Source organism: Atractosteus spatula, chromosome 3 (genome assembly GCF_055471065.1).
Source record: "Atractosteus spatula isolate fAtrSpa1 chromosome 3, fAtrSpa1.hap1, whole genome shotgun sequence".
Taxonomy (NCBI): domain Eukaryota; kingdom Metazoa; phylum Chordata; class Actinopteri; order Semionotiformes; family Lepisosteidae; genus Atractosteus; species Atractosteus spatula.
This window is the reverse complement of record NC_142708.1, coordinates 56,228,682-56,252,284: the sequence shown is the minus strand read 5'-3', so window position 1 is coordinate 56,252,284 and position 23,603 is coordinate 56,228,682. Positions and strand designations below refer to the sequence as shown.

Below are 23,603 nucleotides of genomic sequence, written 5' to 3'. Positions count from 1 at the left end.
GTTTAAAAACTATAGATCATAAACTCGTACTTTTTTTGTGACAACGACCAAAACATCTTTTTCATTAAATCTGGTGATAAAGAAAGAATTCAAGGTGCCATAAATGTCTTGAATTTGTGTGTGCAAAGTGTGTGCAATTTATTCAATGAAATGTAACATGTAATATGGATCAGGGTCGCATAACTCCATAATCACCTTCAGAAAAGAGAGAGCCAGAACATTGCTTAGCAACAGAAAAATCTGCCAGCACACAGTTGTCGACAGGCTACACTACATGATTATAGGATTCATGTTTGAATGACTTTGTGACTCACATTTACATCTCCCCGTGTGATGTTAACTGTGTCTGGACATACAACTTAAAGACCTGGGTGACTGAGGCACAAGTGCAGTTTAGAAATGTTTCATCCATCATTGAAAATTGTTTTTTCAGAATACATCATATTCTTCACAAATACTCCACTCTGCTATTCCATGCACATTTTCTTTTTCTGGGGGCAGCAGAATGATCGTCATCCCCTTCTTGTATGGAAGACCAATCAATAGAGTGTGTAACCTTCCACACAGTCAAATCTATTTCATTGTCTGTCAAAATTAAGAAAACAGCATTGTAACTGTGGAGATAATGGCATGAAAGCTTTAAAAAAAGTAAACATCTGATCTATATTTCTCATATCCGGGCTCCTTCTGTGTTTATATCTACCGTAAGAGAAATATATGATTTTCAGTTGAAAATTACATTGCTGATTTTTACAGAAGGGTAAATTGCTTTTGCTGCCTGAGCATAATGACACAGGCTGACAGAGTAATAATACAGACTGGAATAGCTGGACATAAATATAGTGAAGCAGGCTGCCTTCTCTGTGGAAGGACATATGAGTCACTACACAACTGGAGAAACCATTGTTCAATTGATATGTTATATATTTACATTAAACAGAAATGCAGAGTCGTGTCTCTGAAACTGAAATTAAACTGAAAATCACCTTCTGTAAAGGCAGGAAATCAAATGGTTTATAAATGTAATAATTTCTGAGGCAGGCTGAACCATGCCAAACCTGTGTCCAGCAAAACATCAAGATTAGGTGAACAGGTGAATCCTGTTTTCCTGCACAGAGTGAGGATTCCTCGTACAACCGTGAAGAAAATATCTGAATTTTATTCTGAATTATTCTGAAAATGTCTGAATTTATTTAAGCTGACTTTAGCTTCTTTTAAGGACCCTAGAGCTTCCACCCTAGAAAAACTGAAAGCAAATGTAAATATAATTTAAAAACATAGCTTCCAGTTTCTCAAAGTGTGTTAGTCGACGTTGTAGGAAACTTTAAACTGTGTGGTGTTTTGTCTACATGTGTTACTGGAGAACCTTGAAAAACAAAAAAGATGAACCAGAGTTGCACCAGAGAATGGACAGAAAGCAGACAGCTTCAGCGAGTGAAGTCAGTCGATTGTACTATGATGCGGAGTTGGCAGAATTATGTCAGACATGGAAAAAAGTGAGTAAAAAATAGCCTATTATCTTTAATCAGAACACCAAAAACTCAGAGTGAAACATACAAACATGTTTGAATGTGCAGCACCTACATTAATTTCTGAAGATACCATTACACCATGTCCTTTATCCCAGCTCACACGACTGAGTCTGAGTCCTGATCAAGGCAGACAATCACGCAATATACGTTGGGCCACTGTATGCTACATACATCCTTAAAAAATCTTTTAAACGGTAATTATATTTGAATGTTTGCCTTCATTTTTTGTTGTTGTTTATCTCTGATAATGTCCCAATACAATTCTGTTTTTATTTTAGAGACCGGTTATTTCCAACTGACTTGCATCATGCTGTCATTTTTGTAACCGCCTGACTTCACCATCTGTCCTCAGCACAGCACAGCTCTTGCCCTCATCAGCTCCTGCCTTTTCAGCTGCTTTTCTCTCCTTCTTTGCACGTATTTCATGAGAAATGTTGAGGATGAGTTGATCTTTATCACTAGGCTCAACCATATGGCATTTCATGAACTGGATCATTTAATATTTCCTGTGGCATAAATGTGGCCCTTCTTAAATTTTCTAGTTTGTTTTCCCTTTGTGATTACTTTGCTCAGTTACTTCCCTTGCAATTCATTGTGAATTCTCAAGAAAAGTAAATTAATTAAAACTAGTTTTCGCATTTCTGATGATAAGTATATGAGTAAACTTGAGTTTGATCAGACATTTTATTTCAAGTTTGCAACTGTGATTAACCTCCCTCACCCTCAATTAAACACAACACTAAACTAGAGCACATGCAAGAGTGATTACACAATAAAACCAGAGCAGAAATAGCAACTTATTATATATAACATACAAGGCACATACTGTACAAATGCTATATACAGTTTTCCAAAATCCCAAGCTGCATCATGTAGGCTACACAAACAATATATAATGGGATACAACATAAATGTTTCAGAATAGACAAGAACGTCATCTACTAACATTTCGTGAAAACTACATAGAGAGGGCACACCGGCTCAACAGCATTCACACAAAGAGATTAAATGATATGGAACTGATCAAGGTAACAGTTAACAAATTAAAGACACTATCCATAACCAGCTGGGGTTCAATTGATCTGTGTGGATATATTTTCTCAAACCTCAGGTGGCACAGTGCTTGTTCAAACCAAAAAACAAAACATTATTTTTTTCAGCCTTTACCCAATTTTTAATTGCCAATTCTGTCTTCTTATTGGAAAGGGATGTAAAGCACAAAGATGAAGGATAAATGAGTATTTTTTGTGGTAAAGGAACTTCAACTTCACTTTTCTCCGTGCACTCATATGGCACAAACATTAAAAAGAAAACATGGCAGCACTGTACTATACATTCAAAGATATAATGGAAAGTGATGCAAACAAAAAAAACTTAAAATGTTAAAGTAAGAACTGTAAAATGCTATGAACATGTGACCATGTACATGGTTACTAAATTAGTGTTACATGATCCTAAGTTGTTTACCAATTTTTCCCTTGATTGGGCTGCTGGACCCTTTAGGATTTATCTCTAGTAGGTTATTGTACTTCTTTATACAGGTGAAATTAATCAAAATGGGTAAAGCATTTTGTTTCACATGTAAGTACACAACTGTACCTAGATATGGAACTCGAACCAACAGTCTGCTGGTCAAAATTCCAAATGTCAAATGCTACTCTACCCTCAGTGGTGCTTCAATGAAGTGATGGATAAGAAAAGTGTCTCCTCTTTAAACCTGATAAACACAATCAAGAATTTGGGATAAAGTACCAATCCCAGAAGAATGTAAATTAGGCTGGGGAAACATCTACTTGGCCTCACAAATGGTTCTCAGGAAGTCATTACTCCTTGAGTATTTTAAAGTGAACATTTCCTTGCTTGCTCATAAAAAAAATAAAACATGCTGGGAAGCCTGAGGGCAGATGCACACTTCTCAGCATGAAATAGCAACTACAGCTCAAACCAACAAAATCTCAAGAGCTGCCCCCTTCACATACATGACACCTCTCATATGATGATGAAGAAATAGTTCCAGCCTAGTAACACCTCATCCTAATTTAAACAGCCACTACTTCACTTTCCCACCCTTATTTCAGCACTGGGCATTCAATCCAGTGCCAGGTCAGATTGGACTGACACACTTTCATGTACTATAAGCAAAGGCAAAAAAACAGCCAGCTTCAAACTCCTTGAATGAAAAAAAAAATCTTTACCTTATAATCCTCTGGGCTGCATACTGATGGAGGCAGCGGAACTGGGCTGACATGTTTGCTAAAGCAGCCAGGCAGTTTGTGTGAAGATACTTATCCTGCAGTAAATTAGAAAAGGAGGAAAAGTGAACAAAACAGTAACCATTAACTTTGTGTACATAACCAATCAGCTCGCTTGAACATTCACAGTTCTGTCATTGTTTTTTTTCCCAAGACACAACGACATTTACAGATGAGTCAAATGCTTTTGAAGCTCTGTAATACACAACACCCAAACCAAATGGAATGATTTTCATTTTGTGTCAAGCTACTGTACAACACGCACGCTTCCTTAAAATGAATCACATGACTTAAAGGGACAGCTGCTCACCAGACTCTTTAAAGGTTAAAACAGAAAAATTGGCAAAAATTATCCAGTTTAAAGACTTATTGATTTTTTTAGTTTCAGAAGCTCACCCTTGTCCTTGTCATGTTGAACTGAATGGTCCGAATTACCACCAGGATCAGCAAACTCCCCAGGGAAATTTCAGACAGAGTGCGCTCAGTGTACCAGGTAATGTTTTTCAATATCTGTGGAGGTTTAAAACACAAAACAATAATATGATTAATGGAATCCTTTATCCTTCTGCTGTTTTCTATATTTGATACAGGTAATGTATAGGTTTTGTGGTGGTTTGTCGCAAACCTTGATGGAGGAAGAATGATGCATGGAGGCATCTGATGAAATGTTTCTCACAATACACCTCAGTTAGTGAGCTGGTTCTTATTTGTGCTGGCAACAAATGTGCATGCACGAAATGTCATTTCTCATATCTTAGGACTGCACATTAAAGGTTGTATGTAAATGAAATAAAAAAAATACTGACAAAAAGAACAATTGTTTCCTTTAACACTTTGCATGATCTGATACTACTAGGAAATCGTTCAGTCCAATACCTTTTGCTGTGAATATTAAAACATCAAAACCAATGTGGTTGTGAAGTTAAACAATCATTTGAAGTCCTGTGGCATTCTGAATCTGCTCATTTGGTCCTGTGAATGATGTTATTTCATAAAGTTCTGGTTATCTTATCAGGTCACATTCTGCCCTAAAACAACAACAAAAGCAGCAACCTACTATAGATGTTGAGTCCCTTACTTTCTTTAAGAGAGATAGTGGGGTGAAAAGTATCCACCCCCTGCAATTGTTTCACATTTTATTGCAGTACTTGTAATTAAAAGCCACTCTTGTCACTGGTCTGACAAGAGTGAATGTCCTTGAATGGGCCAGTCAAAGATGTCAAAGCCCAGTCAAATTTAAGATGTAGCTTGACAATTGCAATCCATCAATTATCCTACACAAACCTGTCAGAATAGGAGCAGTACTGCCAGGGAGAATGGCCATAATTATACTATCCCTGAGTTCAAAGCTGGCAGACACCTATCCAGAAATACTGACAGCAGCAATTGCTGCCAAAGGTGCTTCCACAAAATACTGACTGACAAGGGGCAGAACACCTATCAAAACAGCAAATGTAACTTTGTACAGTATATCTTCTTTGCAGGTTTTGTTAACATTCAACCACCTTTATCTTTAAATAAATAGTGCTAAGTTTGATCATTACAGTACTGATTAATGTTCCTTTGAATAAAATCAATACACGTAATTCATCAAAATGTGATATTATTGTGAGGGTGTGGATATTTTTACAAGGCTCTGTATGAACATCCCCAGCAAGTACAGCCATATTGTGCGAGTGCCTGTGGTCAGGGAATTCAGGATTCACATTCCATCTAGGACTATAAAAAGCAGCTTCATTACACAAAAACGTCAGTTATGATGGTTATGCAGCTTATGGAGGGTGGAAATTGAAATACTGTGGGGACATACATTGTCTCACACAGCCTTCTTCATAGAGCACTCTTTTCAGGGTGGTGTGAAATTTCTCGATCTCCCCCTGTATATTTCCTGAGGCTCTCATAGGCTGTTTTTGGCTGTACATCTAGTTAAAATAGCAAGCAGTAAAAAAAATAATCCAGGAAACCTCAATTCACAAAACTGCCATTAATAGGAAAACAGACAGTACCAGCAGATCCTTAAAAGAGAAAAATGAAGGAGAATTCAAATGAGTGAAATCCAGATACCATTTGCAAATGGCTAAATTCTTACAAGGAGCACTTCACAATTAATTTTCAGACAAACAACAGAGACTACACCAAACCCAAAACAGGTGAGTTTTGGCAGCTAGAATAAAAAGTAATACCAAACTGCAACAGAGCTTTACTGTGTTAGCTCAGATCTGGCTAACACAAGGGCATTTCCCCTTGATCAAACAGGCCTGTCTATATCACGACTAACATGTAGACAGGGTTCATCGTGTTAAATGAACAGAATCCATGTCTTTTTTTTTACTGACAGATTGCTGTCTCATAATGCCTCTGTTTTAAGAGTTCCTGAATGTCTTGCGTTTGCATTTTGATTCCTTTTATTTTGGTAGCTAAATGCTACAAGGTAGGCTTAGTTAACTAGTTTACTACATGTAGCAGACCAGCATTTCACACCGACTGGATCTCACTAAAAACACTGTTTCTGACCACTGAGAGGTGGCTTTAATTTGTGAAACTTCCATCTGGTTTAAGATGGAAACATGCTAAATCGCATGAAAGCAGAAATTGTCTTACAGCTCAATAAGAACGGAAACAATTCATACTACATGAATAAGAAAGACTGCTGAGCTTTACTGCATAAACAATAGTTTGACGGCAGGAACGTTCCCTCATTAGACATGCTATTTAATCTTCAACACTTAGAAAAAGTACTGCACCTGTATTACTATATAACCCCATCTATTACATGGCTCAATCACGCTGCATCTTAAAGTCTATTTCAAAATACAGTTTTAAATTTAATCAGAAACAACAACAGATTTGCAACTGGTATCAACATTTGAAGAGAAACTACCCCACTTTCTGAAACAGAATAATCACCTTTATTCTGAATGTGCTCATTTGGTATAAAAGAGATAACCTCCTCATCCCTGTCTATGCATTAACCACAACAAGAAGTAAGTGTGTGCCCGAGTAGGGTCAGGTCACAGCTATCTATTCTGTAGGAGTGATACCTGACCATGAAAATACTAAAGATGACTTGATTTAGTATGTATTTGACAAGATACTAAACATGATGAGAGCACAACCATGAACTATTGACTGCATTTTATGACTATAAAATAGTCAGATCAAGGCTGAATGTACTGTACACGCAGGGTTCAGGACAGCTCTTCTAATATACATATGTGCAACCTATTGTTCACTTCTATGCAAGTTTTAGAACCATTTTGTTTCTTATGACTTAAGAACGACAGGTCTGTAGTGGCTCTAAAGTAGAACGTCACTTGGTATTTCTTTGATTGTATTTGGATTATCACTTATGCCTCCTGCTGTTTCAGATTCACGGTCTTGTGCATTGATATCTCAGCCTATCAACAGTACATTGTACAATACAAAATACACCTTCAAAGCCTCTTGAATTAACAAGATATATACTGATTTATCAATGCAAAACCTCACTGTTGCTTTGGCTGAGATTCACTGTAAGAGAATCCCAACCTTTCACCTTAAATTTCGACAATGCAAAATAAACAAAACCTGGCAAAGGGAAAGGACCAGGAAACTAAACATTACCAACTGGCAAGAGTTTTGAAAGTTTCCAGGAGAGCTTTGATTTACTCTGCTTTGGTTTCTACTTGTTAATATCTAAAAGCAGAATGTTAAACATTTTATTTGTACTTATATATATATTGACACCAGTATATCCTTTGATATTTCAGAGTTTTGAGAAACTAAGTTTATAATTATTCTTTAGAAGCTGAGCATGTTCTAACTTAAGTGTAGATGTAAATGAAGTGTTTGTTCACTTAGCAGTTTATGAGACTCTTACCGGTTTCTTGTACAATGTCTATGCAGTTTTTTTTACTAAGTAGTTTACTGGGGTTCTGATTATAATTTGAGGGAATTATCAAATACCATTCAAACAAGCCCTGCATAAGGATTTACCATCCATTGTAGATAATCATATAATAAACATGCTGCCTCAGTAGCAACTCCCTTATTGAGACTTAAAGACAAGATATGTTCAATTTCACTCAAGGAAGGCATTCAAATTAACCATCTGTAAAACAATAAAGTAATTTTTGCAGAAAAAAACCCGCAGATTTTGGTTTCCCCACATGGTCACAAGCAAAGAAGCCCCTAGTAGAGCCTCTACCCCAATTTCAAAATTGAAATGCAACGATTGAGACGCATTTAAAAAATGTTTGGATGCATTGAAGCTTATTCACACTATTTAAAGTAGCTGTGATGTGACTGCGGGACCTCAAGCTTGTAGTCAGTGTTTTTGCTGTTCACTTCAGTCTCTTGTATGAACATTAGAGTGTGAATTATTCACAATTTTATTTATTATTTCACAATAGTCTTATAGGACATGTACAGTCTTGCAGTGCTGTATCTAGTGTTAACATTTAACCTGTGTTTATATCAGTTATTGTCCTTATACTGAAAATAAGGTAATCATACCTCTACCCAGATCATTCCCTTTTCTGACATTCCAAAGCTCTCCTTTCTGGCTTGCTAAGGGGGAAAAACATCTGACAATATGATGGTACGAGGTGGCCATTGCAACACTTTTTTACATAAAAACTTAAGGGTTGAAATGTTTTAAGTACAATCATTTTTCTGTGTACAGTTATGATCAGATTAATTTTCATTTTAAGCAATGTATTTTAGACACGCCTGCATTATTTGATATTGGATAATGTTATTCCTTAAATGTATTTTAATATTTATCTAAAGAGACTGCAATATTCTGTCTGTGGTAGTACCCTGCAACATGTTTGTGCAGATGTAATGCTCTTGAGTGAACAGAATGCCTTTAAAGTGATGTGATCTGAGATGCAGGGTCTGTTTTACTTAGACACCGCTCTGTTATTTTTCTGCAGCCGTAGTTGTGCCCATAATACACAAAAACAAAAGCTCAAGTGAAGTGAAGACTGAACTGAGATATCCCCAAAGCTCTTGTCACTGAACAAATGCATTGTTTTCTTTTTTCCAGTCAGAGAGTTAAACTGCTAGGAGACAGTGACTTTTGTACAAAGTCTTTTATTACAAGGGTTTATGCTCTCCGCCAGTAACACACTTCACAAACACAGAAGCCAAGTTTGAGCTCTGTGGCTCAATAATTATTATAAGCTGCTTTGGTTAGCTGCCTTATAATACCATTTAGGCAATGGTGTGTTGTGCTGGTGCCTAGCAACCATTTTGCAACATATCACATCAAGAGCAAGAATTAAAATCAAAATTAGCTCATCAGATCCTTTCTAAATTAAATATAATTTAAATATAATATAATTTAAAGAAGGAATGTGGCATTTTCAAATTAGAAAGTGTGTATGACTTAGAAAAAAAATCGATTTTTTTTAATTTAAGTAATAATAGTTTGCATTAACTCAGCAGTTAATCATTCTGATGTCCACCATCAGTATGTGCTATAAGAGTACAGTACGTGCTCTGCATGCTCTCAACCATTTACCTCTCAGAATAATAGGGGCTCATCTATCTGATTTCTCTACAGTGAACAACGATGACAGTATTCATATTAGGATAAACCTAACCATCGGCTCTCTTCACTATCCTTTGTCAGATTGCACAGGAAGCTCTCCATTTATCCCTTCTGAGACACAGGAGCTAGAACTCTACAAACAAACCTGTGCCCTTCTTACCAATACTTCAGAGAAGATGATGATGTGTAAGGGGAGGAGAAACAAGGAAATGATGTCCTTGCAGGCACTGACATCCCTCACAGATTTTTGCAAAGCCCAGTATATCCACATGCCAAGTAGCAAACCAAGGGGGAAAAATGAGGACTCAGAAAAGGTATAACCTTACTTAATATATGAATAGAACAGAACAATACATGTACCGCACACACAGTCAACCTATCCCTTAGGTTCCTCAGATTCTTTGGGGTGACAGACCTTCTTTTGGCTTTCAATGGAAGACACCATACTGTACATACTGTATCTCAAACGTTTTGATTAAGAAGTCGTAATATATTAAGTTATATTAAATTAAGATGGTGTAATTCATAGGCCAGTGCTGGGTCCAAGATCTTCTCTGGCAAATGGGAAACTAGTTCCTCACAGCACAAGGTCTGCTCTTTTACTGAAGTCCATACGTCCTGTAGGTCATTCTGACACAGCCTCTAGGGACTTAATGACACAAAACAAATGACAGACAAAACATGTTCCATTAAGGTACTGAGGAAAACACCTCCACCCAACTGAATGCAATGCTTTGCACAGGATACACAGAGTTACAACAGTGTTCTCGGTGTTCAGTAATTTGATTTCACCAGCTGTTTTGGACATGTGGCTCATCTATTCATCTGCATGCAATAAAAACTAAACTAATTTCTGTTAAAACTGAACTAACGCATATTTTCAGGACTGCCAGTACTCTACGTCACTCTAGATCACATGTGATCATGCCTGCAATATTATGCTACAGGCACTTGGGGGATTTTTCAATGAAAATTGTAGTCAGTGCTTTTGCTGTCCGCTACAGTAAGTGTCAGTGAACAAGTCAGTGTCAGTGTAAAGGAACAAGTTACTGATTCTGGCATTTTGAATAGGGCATTATGTGCATTTTTTTATTAGGAAATCATGCTAATCTGATTTCTGAGTTTATACTGATTGACATAATTATTTGGCTAACTTGCGTGGGAAACAAAATGAAAATCAGAGTTATCATTAATTTTCAGGAACTAGTCTGCATTCATTATGGGAAGCTGAAAAGCAGTGAAAATATCAAATTTTTTCTACAGTTGTTTTCCTTAATAGAATCCATTGCCTTATTTTAATTAGCAGGCCTGAGAGATGTAAGCTTTTTTGCATCTAATTGTACTATACTCATCCATTATTACTGCACATCCATTACTATCTGTACCATGGATATGTACACTATGACCTCTGCCGCATTTTTTTTATTCTACAAATAAAAATATCAGAGTGTATAACTTCATCTTGGTATTTAAAATACCAATACAGTTCTCAAAATACAACTGAACGTTGATTAAACATTGGAGAATTTTTGTAATGGGGAAGATGGCTCTTCTTGTTTTCTACCTTACATTTGTTATCTAGTATACAGAACTTCACTCTAGATAGTTGTTTGCAAACAAATAACAATATTATTGAAATGGGCATTCACAGGTGATTGTGGGTGGATCTAACTTATTTGTAAGTACACATTCCCCACAGGACTGCATTTACAATGTTAATATAATAGGCATTCAGCAGCTGCTACTGAAACTGTGGCCCAGCTGAGCTATGCTCAAGGGACAAATCAGCATGATCACGGTACCTTACTGAATTATGCTGCGTGGAAATTCCTCTTATATAGTACCAAACAAAGGTTAAGTGACCTGCAATGATCAAGTGTTTTTCTTCATAATTCATATTATGATGTCAACACCTTATTTTCACACCATTATTGAATTATGCAATTTGCTGTTAAAGCTGTTGTAGCTATATCACATTTGCTACAATAATGCTACTTTATTAAAAACCAGGGCCTAAAAATGAAACCTTTGTATGCATAACCATGGTTCATGAAGTAGAAAATCATATTACTGTATAATTTTTGCCCATTTCTAATGCATTAGTTTCAGCTTCAGCATTCTATGTTATTTCCAGAATCATAATGAGAATTACAGAAATACTACTATCACAAAAAGAAACAAGTTGCACAGAATTTAGAGACTGGTCAGGGGAGCAGAGGAAGACAGTCAATGGAATTCAGTTGTAATTCTCCTGTTCTGGTCTTCTGGCCTTTGACTGGAAACTCTGGGTTTTACCTGGTACGACAGGTGACAACGGTGGGATAGGAGAAATGTTTTTGTTTTATTCTACTCACTTCCTGGTGAGGAATCAACACTAGAAGGCAAATTAATCTGTTCTGCTTCATTACAGGTATACTGGAAGGAAACACGGGAAGTTTTCCACAGGGAAGACAAATTGTCTTCTAAAAACAGATGCCTCTTAAACCAAACTTCAAAACGTCTCAATCAAGGTATAGTCTTTAATATATGTACCAACTTTTCGGAAAGATTTTTGTTGGAAAAAGCAAGGTAGACACACATTAAATAAAGCAAACAAGCATGTCTGGGAGAAGTATTGTCAATTCTAAGAATCACACAGCATTATGTATTACTGAAAGGTATTGGAATAGAACCCACTTCTACCCAACAGCATATTCAGGCTGAGGGGAAAAAAAAGTCAACTGCACTGCTCTTTTACCTCTGAAAATGTGCATCATAGAGGCAAAACAGCAGAAGGCAGACAATACAATCATATTTCCAGTCCTTCCAACTTACTTCAGCATTACATAAACCAGAATGAATTAGCTACTGCAACCCTAAACTGAGAATGGAAAATAAACATTCTTTCACAGCTCACAAGCTGTTTTGAATCTCCTACAAGACACTGGCAGAATGGATTGCGCTTTCAAAGCTGCTTTTGCAGTGAATGGACGTGGAAAACATGTGAAACGGCTGGTCTGTCGCCAGACACTTACACAACAGACAATGAAAAGGGCCTTAGACTTTATGGTCTGAGTGTCAGCAGCTATAAATGCAGTAATAAATAAAATTGTGGATGCTGTAATGGCATAGAACTGAAGTTCCCAACCCCACTTAATGATAACAGAACTATCACTTTTAATACACAGCTACTGTAAATGACCTGTTGCATGTCACCTTTCAATTGCTGTGCTTAAGCCTTTGACATCAGTTGCATATGGAGGCACTACCCTAAGCACGAAAAAAATTGTATTTGTGTCTGTTCAGCTAGAACAGAACAGTGTTTGAGAACTTGTAAACTCAGATTTAGGCCACACAAAGCTGTGTCCAATATAAGAAGTTCACAGCTGTGTGACAGATACTGGCACTGGGGCTCACAATTAGCACTCACTGGGTAGAATTATGAGTTTACTACTTTAACAACTTTACCTCATTCAAACTGAATAAGCCAAGTTCTTCTTTTTCATCCAAATGGAAATCATTTTAATAATACAACACCTCAGGATTACAAATGGGAAGAAACTAATCACAATTTTCAAATTTTCTTTGAAATTATTTAGCTTCAATTAATAACTCGTAGATAGCAGCCCAGATCCAGAATTGAAACCAGGGCCCCAGAACTGCAAGGCAGCAATGCTAACCACTGAAAAACTGTACCTCTCCCCAACTGGCAAAACTTCATACTAGCAGTCAGTTTGAGTAGGCAGTGACCACAGCATGTGGGTTACAAAGGGACAAGATAGGTTAATTCCACACTGAAGAGCAGAAAGAAAGAATAAACAGCAGTTAATCAGTAGAGCCCTCTTCAAGTGTGAAGGCTGTACAGTCCTTAAGTGTGAAACTGAGAGTGAGGGCTATGGAACCTTCTTCAGGTGTGAAGCCACAATCTTTTTTCTTCTTCTTTCAATATTTCAACATGGAATTACTTGTTCTTACTGTACTAGCATGCCTGTTCATCGATTTTAAAACAGATTTTGTTTTGAACTAAGTGTCACTTTCGATAGAATCTTGAGTTAAAAAGACAAGTACATACTTAAAAAATGTAGCCTTAAAGAATATATATATTTTCTTGCAGAAATATTTTTTAAATTAAAAATTTCACATAAGCCAGAGGATATGCAGTGCAAAATAACCAGCACAACAGCTTGGTAAGCTGTGCTCACTTGGCCCAGTACAGGACAATGCAGACTTAAATCTGTTTCTCTGTATTTTCTGATTCTTTTACTGTTAGGTTTCAACTGCTTCATTTTATGTTGAGTATATCACTTTTCTCCCCAGTGTGCTTTCTGTGTTTACTAAAAATGAATGATTCCAGGTCAAACCATAAATGCTTGCTGCTGTTTTTCCAGAGTTGTAAATGGAGGACGCTTCTTGTTGCTAGGTTACCTCATTCAATCTGCACTGAAGCACATCTTCAAACTCAGATGACATACACAAGAAGGAAAAAGCAAGTTATTTTGTATGCACAGGGCAGTACATCAAGCACCAAAAAAAGTTGCCACAATTTCACTTCACAAGCTTTCTCACACAACATGTACTTTGAAACAAAAGAATAAGGGCCACAGATTTTGAGAGAAAAAAGTCAAGATTCTGTTCAGTATACAGAACAAGTTGCTTGCAAGTACTGCCTGGGGCTGTGTGGCAGTCCACCTTTGGGCAGTATACCACAGTTTAGGAAAGCACACCCTGAAGGTAATGGCTGAGGATAGCTTGCATTCACACAATGTATTGTTAGTCACATCTAATAAGAAGCCTATTGTTTGAGGTAATTTGCAAAAAAAAAGTAGAAAAAGATTGTACAAAGGATGGCAAACTTACAACCAGCAAATCATACAGACATGTATAGGGCTTTTATTGACTTCTAATGTCACTACAATTTCAAAAACCTACTGTAAGTACACAGCTGAATCAGGGAAAATTAATGAAAACTAGCAAAACTGTAATTTATTTAACTGTAAGGTATTTTGCAATTTCTCTTCTTTGACTTTGTATATATAATCTAATATAAGTGATGGGCAGTTTAAGCATGCTGTTTTGAACATTATGTGTATTATTTCATTAGAGGAGAACCACACCACCTTCACAACCCCTTTCTCAGTGGTTTTACAGAGGTCTGGTCCTTAAATTCAGAAAACTAAACTGTGCTTTTAAGGTTTCAAAGTCTGCTTTAAGAGAGCTGAATGATCTGAAGCTATACCAAAATTGCGCTGGTGCATAAAAGACTGTTAAATGCATGTTTTGTACTCTGTATTTAAGCCAAAATTGTGCATATTTTCCAAACATTTATTCCTCAAAACAGCTTTTTATAATATAAAAAGTCTCCATACATCTACTAAACTAAACTCTCCTCAGATCCAACAGAGTGGTGGAGGTCAGTAGGTTCTAAAAAGATGATAAATGTCATTTATGTTCTTAAATTAATAATTTTGGTTAAAAAAATGAAAATGAACTTTTTCAACAAAAAGCTTATACTGTAAATGCCTTTTACATGTATTGGCATACTGTATTTTTTTCTGTAATTTAAATACGACCAGAAAAGGTAAACGAGAAGAATCCATTCAAACCATCTAACTCATTTGGTTACTAATAGCTGATTGATCCCAGACTGCTTGGAACTATTTAAACTACTGTTTCAAATGCATTCAGACAAAACACTTCATACTGCACAAGTAATGTTAATTTTTTGGGGGTACAAACAAAATTCTAGCATCTGCACATTTCACAATGAACTAGACTGCCATTTTTCCTGGTTTGTCTAGGAGGTTCTTAGCGTCCTCCTGAGACTAACACATGTCACATTGATCTATTAGAAGTGTATGTTCACATCTGTGCAAGCAGGTGTATGTAGTGACAGAGAAATTAAACAAGAAGTCAGCACTGTGCAAAATAAAAATTAAGAGACAGATAACTTTAAGATATCCACAAACACAATATCAAAAATGTTATCACTTTTCTGCTCAGTTCCTGACAAATTCTAGCCTCAAAGTTGGGAAAAATCAATAGCGAGAAAGCTTCCTCTCAAAGTGCATACATACTCACCACTTCATGGATGGATCGGTTGAAGGCATCATCTTCTGTCAGTATGAGCAAAATGATTAGAGCCATGTAGACATGGTGAGAATTTCTCTCCTCTACATGGTACAGAATCTCCAGAATGGGCATCACCTACATGAAAGAGAGAAGACTGCAGTTAAAATCCAATGTAAACGGCATTCTGTGTGTACAGGATGTCTGTACTAAAAGACAACTCTATGTTGAACTTATTCCCTTCTGGTGTGACCTGAAATGGTTTTCTTTTAAACGCAAGTTTAAAGAGTTTGGCCAAGCAGATCTTATAAATAATTCTTGCACCTATTTATAATGATTTTCATCCCGATCGATCCCAAAGTCTAACATATGATGGGGGGCTTACTTTAACTACAGTCCAGTGCCCACATGGGCAAAGTGAAGCAGACATTTATACACCTGCAGCCCGAGTAATCTAGCAGGTCAGATGAAAAACTGAGAAATTCCAACTAAACAGCAACTTCAGAAATGCCAGAATATACTAGCCCAGAATGGGATTTACCCTTTGGGATGAGATCCTTCGATCAATAAGCAAATGAGTCAGTTGGGCCAAATTGCCTCCACGTGTCTGTAACAGCCCTTATGGCAAAAGGTTTGTGAAGTTTACATTACCTTCACGTGCATGTCATGACTCTACCAAAACTGTTGAAATATTGTTTAATTAATTTTGTTCTTACACAATACATATTTTTACTAAATATAAATGTGTACCCTCTTGCATTACAGCTTGAAATTGAAGGAAGACAGAGTATAGGCTTCAGCTACATGGCTTGATATCTTGTTCTATATTCTCACAACCACTTCGGTAAATAAGTTCCTTCTGTTTTAAGTCTTAAACACACCTGAACATGTTTCTACTTGTGTTATCTGGTTTATGTTTCACTGCTCATTCTGAAGATGTCCACTGGGTTGACTTTGTTAATGCCTCTTAGGATTCTGAATAATTGCATTGGGTCTCCTCTTAGTCTTTATTCAATTGAAGGTTAAAGTGTTCAGTTCTTTCAGTCTGTGTAGGACATTCCTTTAACTCCCAGAATGTGTCTGGTTGCTCCTCTCTGGAGTGATTCTGGAGCAGAAATATTTTTTCTTTAATGTGTTGACTAAAATAGGTCACAATGCATTATTGTGAAATGAAGCATTTCAAAATTTGAAAGGCCTGGTTTTCACTGCAGGCAAACTGTGGGTGAAATTGCCCAATGTGAGCTAAAATCACAATGAAGATGTATAATTGGCCCACCATTAAAACAGGGACGCAAGATACCCCTAACTGAAATGTCATAAACTATTTTGTGCACCAGTCCATCATTCTCAAGTACTTGCAGAATGAGTAACATTCCTTAGCATTACCGTGCTAATATAGTTAAGCCATGAAAATAAATGCTTTCTTGTTTCCATATGTAGCACTCTAAATTATTTGGATGACGATGTACAAATATGTACATGTATGATTTTTTCTGCTTAAAATAGAAGGCTTTTAGAGGTTCTTACGTCTGTCTCTGGTTTATCCAATACAAATGCACAGAACTTCCAGGAACCAATGGAACTGATCTCAACCACAGGTGGGTCTTATAAGATATCACTGCGGAAGCTGCAGACGCTGAGCTTAATACACTTAAAACCTGATAAGATCACATCTGCCAATGCAAAATTCCAGATGAAGTGCCAACTGTCTGAAATTTACCATTATGTCAGAGATAAACAATGAATGCCAAAGACAAAGCGGATGACTAAGATTACCCTGAATAAACTTGCACCTTCATATAGCTTGCAGACAGTAAGGACAGCAGTGCCCCAAATGCGCCGTGAAACAGGAGAAAGTACAGCTGTGACTTTGAGATGTACAGGGCTCTGTACAGCACAATACAACAGTTGATTTTAAGCTACTCCTTCAAAACAGCTTCAACTTTAATAAAGAGCTTGAAGTTTTAAAGGGCTTTCATTACATACATTACTGTTTAAAAGATGAAGACCTCCTGTACCCTTTTCATTTTCTAATATCTATTATAATAAAAACATTTTGGTGTCAGGTTTAGTTTTTTAAAGGATTCTATAACATCAAGTGATCTGAAAACTCCTATCATGAAAACATCTGTTCATGAGAGCAAAAGACAGGACTAAATATATAATAAGCATATTTAAATGTAAATATTGAAAAAACAAAACTAAGACTGAATCTTAGGTCCTGAATGCAATAGTTTGGTTCAGTCAAAACAAGGGCGAAACAAATAGTGATAATGCAAGGCCTGAAATATATTATAGTCAAAACCAAACTCACTGAACTTCTCTTGTTTTGTGACACAGTGTGTATGTATATTTTATTTTGAGTGTTAATGCCCTTTCTCTCCCAAGACAATTACCAGGCAAGTTTTGTTAAAGTCTTTTAAACATATCCTTTATGAGAGGTGATGAGATAACAGTGTACTTACAAGGTTCTCCATGTCTGTGCGCGACAGCATGTAGTTTCGCACATTGGTGTTCTGATGAAGCAGTGTGTAAAGGAGGAGTGTGGCCTGGTCTGATCTCTGCCCATCACAGAGTGCTGTGTAGAGGCTGTTAAAGTTGATCTGGAAAGCATGGGGATGTGAAGAGGGGACAGAGGATGTATCTGAAATGCAGAAAAATGTCAATGTACAACTGGCAATGAATAAAAGCTGACCTTATATGCATTGTACTCAAATTTAATTGGAACCCTCATCACACTTTGCATTGATTCTGTTGGAATTATGCAGATTTATTTTAAAGCTACCCCCAATTATTATAAAAAAAAAGAATATAGGGAAACAAAATGCATACACACGGCAAAACTGACATCTTATTTAATCAAGGGAAGCATAGCGAGTGCAAATGTGAGCCAGTCATCACACATAAACAAATGGAACTTCTGCCTTGGCTATCCGTACTAATATCCTTATTATTTCAGAAGTGAAATGTTGTTTTTTTTATAAATGCACTCAAAAAATACTGAATACAGTGGATACTATACATTTTCTCTTCAGGTTATAAGGACCGAGCTTTGACTACAGAGAAAAATGGCTTATTTACTGCACAGGGCTGCAAGGTGCCCCAGGGGAGTGCATGCACTCAGTCCCTTTGCATTGTCAGGAAGGCCTTAGACATGCATCTTTTTCGATAATCTTTCTTTCATCCTATGTCACACAGACTTATGGGAAAATTACTACAAAACAGACTTGGATCAAGGTTTATATGCAGCACCTGCAGACCACTTAAGAAACACGTTTTTTGTTTGATAAATGAACAGACCTATTGCGAAATTCACATAAATCACACAAGTCTTTTATTTTTTTATTGTTTAACATTAAGGCTAATGTAAAATGATCATTTTTAATTAGTTAGGTCCTAGAGCATTCTGAAGTGTGTATGCAGTTAGCCCCAGAGCCGTTTCCTTTGCAAATCCAAAATAACAAGCAGCTTCAATCTAGACAGATTAGGTTCAAAGCACATTTTATTTTACATAATACATTGTACTTAGACAAAGAGAATAGGAACCTCAATAAACATGCATGTGTAAGAAAAAAAAATCAGACAAATGACAGATGACCCAAATAAGTTCGAGACAGTGGGTTAAAACCCAGTCTGTAGCACTAATGAACTGCTGCCAGAGATGAGAATGTAGGCAAATTACAACCGGGACCTATCAGGAAATGTGGAGATTGGACAGAATACTAGAAAAGTCAAAAAAGAGAGAAACCATTCAGCCCTTATTGCAGGTGGGCTCTGGCCTCCGAATACTTAGCTGCAATGTATGATCAGTTGCCTATAGGACTGGGCTGTATCAGTGTAGCCTGTCCTAGTGCTGACACTATTACTCTGCTACAGAGCAACAGGAAATTCAGGCTATGTTACCTTGGAGATGCCGAAAATGGCACAGACTTTGAGGGTATTAGGACCTAAAACTGAAAACATTTTTGAAAGCGTGTCTTGTGATAAATCAGTTTTCAACGTTGAATTTAGAAAATTTAAGATGTTTTCTGCACAGCAGAGTCACAAGTGTTGGTGCATATTTCAAAGGTTTTCAACTTGAATATATAAAAGTTATTGAAAATTTATAACATCGCTTTATTAACCCTTTACAATTTCTTGCATTAGGAATTATCTTTTCGCATACCCCAGCTTGCTCTCCATGAGACACACAGACAGACAGATAGTGATAGAGCCTGGGGTCAGAGCGCAGGGTCTGCCATTGTACGGCACCCCTGGAGCAGTTGGGCTTAAGGGCCTTGCTCAGGAGCCCAACGGAGTAGGATTCCTCTGCCGGCTGCAGGATTTGAACTGGCGACCTTCTAGCTACAGGCGTAGATCTTTAGCCACAGAGCCACCGCTCTGCCATGAGCGGTATGAGGAACAAATTGTTTTTAAAATTCTCCTTTAAAAACAATTGGTTCCTCATACAAAATGGAAGGTCAATAGGTAACAATGATGATGATGACAATTCCTTGTTTTTTCATCCCAGAGAATCCCAAAGAACACAGGCGGGGACCCAATTCACTCACCAGTGAAGTGCAGCAACCTTTTTTGCACCTGTATCCTCACTACACAGCGCACTAGGGGGGAAGTGTGATACTGCTCTGTCAATTAAATGAAGGTGGAAATTTAGGTAGAGTAGATTATGTAATCCTGAAATGGAATGGCCAGAGGTTTCATTGACTTCATTATTGAGGTTTACTGAGCTGAGATCAAATGAACAATTAAATGGTCCTGACTAGATAAAACTCAGCCCTGCAAAAGGTACTAACCCTGTGTGTTCTTGAAGGACATAATTGCCTGTCGGTAAGGGTTGGGGCAGTCCGGCCTGTCAGTAAGGTTGGCCAGCACCAACAGCAACAGCAGGCTCTGATTCGATAGGGGTAGGAGTTGCTCCTGGTCAGGGTTTGGTTTGCTTCCTGCTCCTCCTAAAGTGAACACGGTCCACAGGCCACCTGGGAACACACACAGAAGAGAAACATGTGATATCATGAGTGTTTTACAATTAGGATGCCCTTCTCTGAATGTGAAAAGACTATAAAGGAAATCTGAAGGAGTTTTGCAGCTTTGAATTTACACAAATTGAAAACTGCTGTAGGAATTTACCACTGGTGGTGATTAACTAAGAAAAACAAGTGGTATTATGTTTTCTAAATTACATATACAGACATATATATGGATTGTCAAATACTCTATCGACAGTATACTGCATGTATCGATGTACTTAAATCTTTCCTTATTAAAACCAATACCTTTCTAGTAACACGCTAAGACTAAGCACCATCCCACTGAAATAAACCTGCCTCTCACAGTAAGTGTTGCATACATACTGTATGGTTTGTTAATTCTCCTTAATGAAGTACATCTTACTGTAAATCAATCAATTTAAGAGACGTGTGGATACAATACAACTGTAATATTAAACCTCGTCAATAGTGGATATGGATTAAATACTACTACATTTGACAGTGGCAGCTCATGTACAGCTGTGATTGCATTTCTGAAGATTCTGCTCAAAGCTTGTTTTCTTCTCTTCCAAACTAACCTGTATTAGAAAACATTATTTTCTAAAACAGCTTAGTTTTCCATTTCACTTTGAGTGAATTTTCTTTGCTCATAGCATACCTATACCATAACTCTGTGCTTAAAATGTGTAAGACTTTTGCACACATATTGAAAACATTTTTGAAAGTATGTGTTCTGATAAATCACATAAATACATGTATATTCATATCCATACAGTACATAAAATTAACAAACAATTTCTACACGTACATCAGAAAGAATACCAGGGAATTCAAGTTATTAGACCCACTTGGTGTACAAATGAAGACAAGCTGTCTTTTGCTCAGTGCTGAAAGCATGGGGGAAGTTTTTCTTTGCTGTCTCCCCATTGCTATTTAAAAGCCTAGAGTGGGCAGTGGAGCAGAGACACAGAAAAATTACTGTCTGCATACTTAATGGATTGGTACTAGTCAGCAACAGCCCCTGGCAGTAACATCACAACGACATAAAAAAAAAGAAAACCTTTCTGGCCAGTTCACTCTGATAATTTTTTAAACTATTAGCACAGAGTAGGCGTTTTCAGATACAATAATTGCAGCGCTACACCAGCAAAAAAATTCTAATTCTGTCACGTCTAGCAATTGAGAAGTGAATGCCTGACAGGCTGAGTTAAGATAACCATGTCTTGTGACTGACCCCTACACATCGCTGGCACCAGAGAGGCTAGACCAAGGCTCCAAGACTCTTTGCCTTGGCATGACTGCTTCCTGAGTGACTTGGCTTTTTCCCTGAAGCCCCATAGCTTACATCACAACTATTTGTCAAACTCTTTCTTTTTTCTTTCAAGTCAAAGGGGCATATTTTTTGGGGGGCTTTCTGAAGTGAACAGCTGTCAATAGGCTGTGCCACACCTTATGCCAAGGTCAAACACATGCGTAAACAATTCCTGGAGTCAAGCTTTCCGTGACTCCAAGACCTCGTACATCAAAAAAATGGGCCACACGTGCCAGATAACCACTTGCTCAAAAGTTCCAGAATTACTGCACGGCAAAAATAAATTATCACCCTTTGTACTTTATTTTGCACGGAATGAAATACACTGTTTAAACAATGTCCACAAACATTAAGTTTTTAATAAATCAATAAAAATGGAAAAAGATCAAAATGTTTTCTGAGGCAGATCACTTAAATTCTTGAAACGTTTTATAGTGGAGTTTCTGGCTGTGAGGGTGGAAACTATTTTTTTATTTTCCTGAAAGAATATACTCCATCAGAAGACCTTGAAACAGGGACATGCAGGAACGGTAACAGTTTCATAGATAAATTGCCTATTCCCCATACATACATCCTGCTGTGCATGCATCAAAACTGTTCTATGGACACATTAGTGTATGCAGGGCTATTTCACTTTAATTAACTTGTCTGCTTGTCTGAACACCAACAGCTGGCGCCCAGGGATCGACCACACAGACAACAAAAGGGTGCTATCATGCATACAGATATAGAGGATAGTATTCCACCAGTGTGTTCTTGAGTTTTCTAAGCTGAGAATACATATACGTAATGATAAATTTCTAATAAAATACTTAAATTATGAAATGCACAAAGACTGTTCTTCACATTTTGGCACCTTTCAGGCTTTCTCACCCCCACATTGAAGCCTAAAAAAGTAGCAACCTTCAAGAGACATCCTTTAAAAACTTATTCATTCAAATTACATTCTCCAAAGGGAATCCTTCCAGGTTAGGCAGATCAGCTTATCTGCTTGTTTATCTAGACTGCAATATAAGTTCAATAAGAGAGCAAACCCTTTTTACAAGATGTTCACACATTGAAGCAAACAGTTTGGGCAAATAAGTGTTTAATCTCTGGAACTATTAATATTAGTCACTCAGAATTATTATCACGGGGTGATACAGTCAGGTTTTAATTATGTTAAATGTCTGCTGTTGACTTTTTTTTACTTCTGAGGCCCTTTGAAAGGAAACACTGAGTAGGGAACCACTGATGGGGGGGGGGGGGGATTTGTGTAATGGGAGGTACTTTGTTTGTTTTAATGACTTTATGGGGGGATTCTGATTTAGAGGGGTTTAGTCATATTTCCACAGATGGTATGTGGAACCACTGGCTCCTCAGCCAAGTACATTGAGAGTGTATTAATTCAGTGTTTATGTAAAAAGTGCATTTGGTTTTTAACGTTATAGAGTTATAAACAGAAGAAATATAAAATTCAGAGGATTATGTTATCAACCACCAATACTAGCCACTATAATAGAATAACAGCTCTGTTACAATCAGTGCTTTCACATTTCGCACTGCTAAAACTGTTAAATTATCCACTGCAAAAAATGTTTTGTTTTGAAAGAAAGCACCTCTGGGCTCACATTAACCATTTCCATTTTTTTTAAATCGGGTGAAAGAGGACATGCCAGGTGCCAAAAAAAGATGTGATTTTCAGTCCTCCTGATCTCAACAGTAAGTAAATCCAGGTCACTGTTACCAGGCAAAGTAGGGTAACTTACTGTAGCTTGGTAAAAATACAGTGGGACAACAAGACTCATCAAACCACTTCATAATACGTTTATGAGGAGATACGTTGAAACTTTTTGAAAATATTGTGAAAATATTCTCAATATTATACTAAACAAATTGTATTTTTAAAAGCAGGAGACACGCTGGGCCCTTTTTGCCTCTAGAATTTGGAATGAAATT

At 37.1% G+C, this 23,603-nt stretch overlaps 1 protein-coding gene across 2 annotated transcripts in view; it reads right to left on the bottom strand.

The window, feature by feature from the left end:
- Window positions 1–23,603, bottom strand: part of dym (dymeclin) — a 147,033-nt gene that overhangs the window by 68,851 nt on the left and 54,579 nt on the right. For both annotated transcript variants that reach the window (XM_088910899.1, XM_088910898.1), the window contains 5 exons: window positions 20,159–20,341; window positions 17,831–18,009; window positions 15,378–15,503; window positions 4,181–4,294; window positions 3,728–3,822 (listed from right to left, as the gene is read on the bottom strand). In XM_088910899.1, coding sequence (XP_088767025.1) covers window positions 3,728–3,822; window positions 4,181–4,294; window positions 15,378–15,503; window positions 17,831–18,009; window positions 20,159–20,341 — 697 coding nt within the window. The remainder of the gene's footprint in view (window positions 1–3,727; window positions 3,823–4,180; window positions 4,295–15,377; window positions 15,504–17,830; window positions 18,010–20,158; window positions 20,342–23,603) is intronic.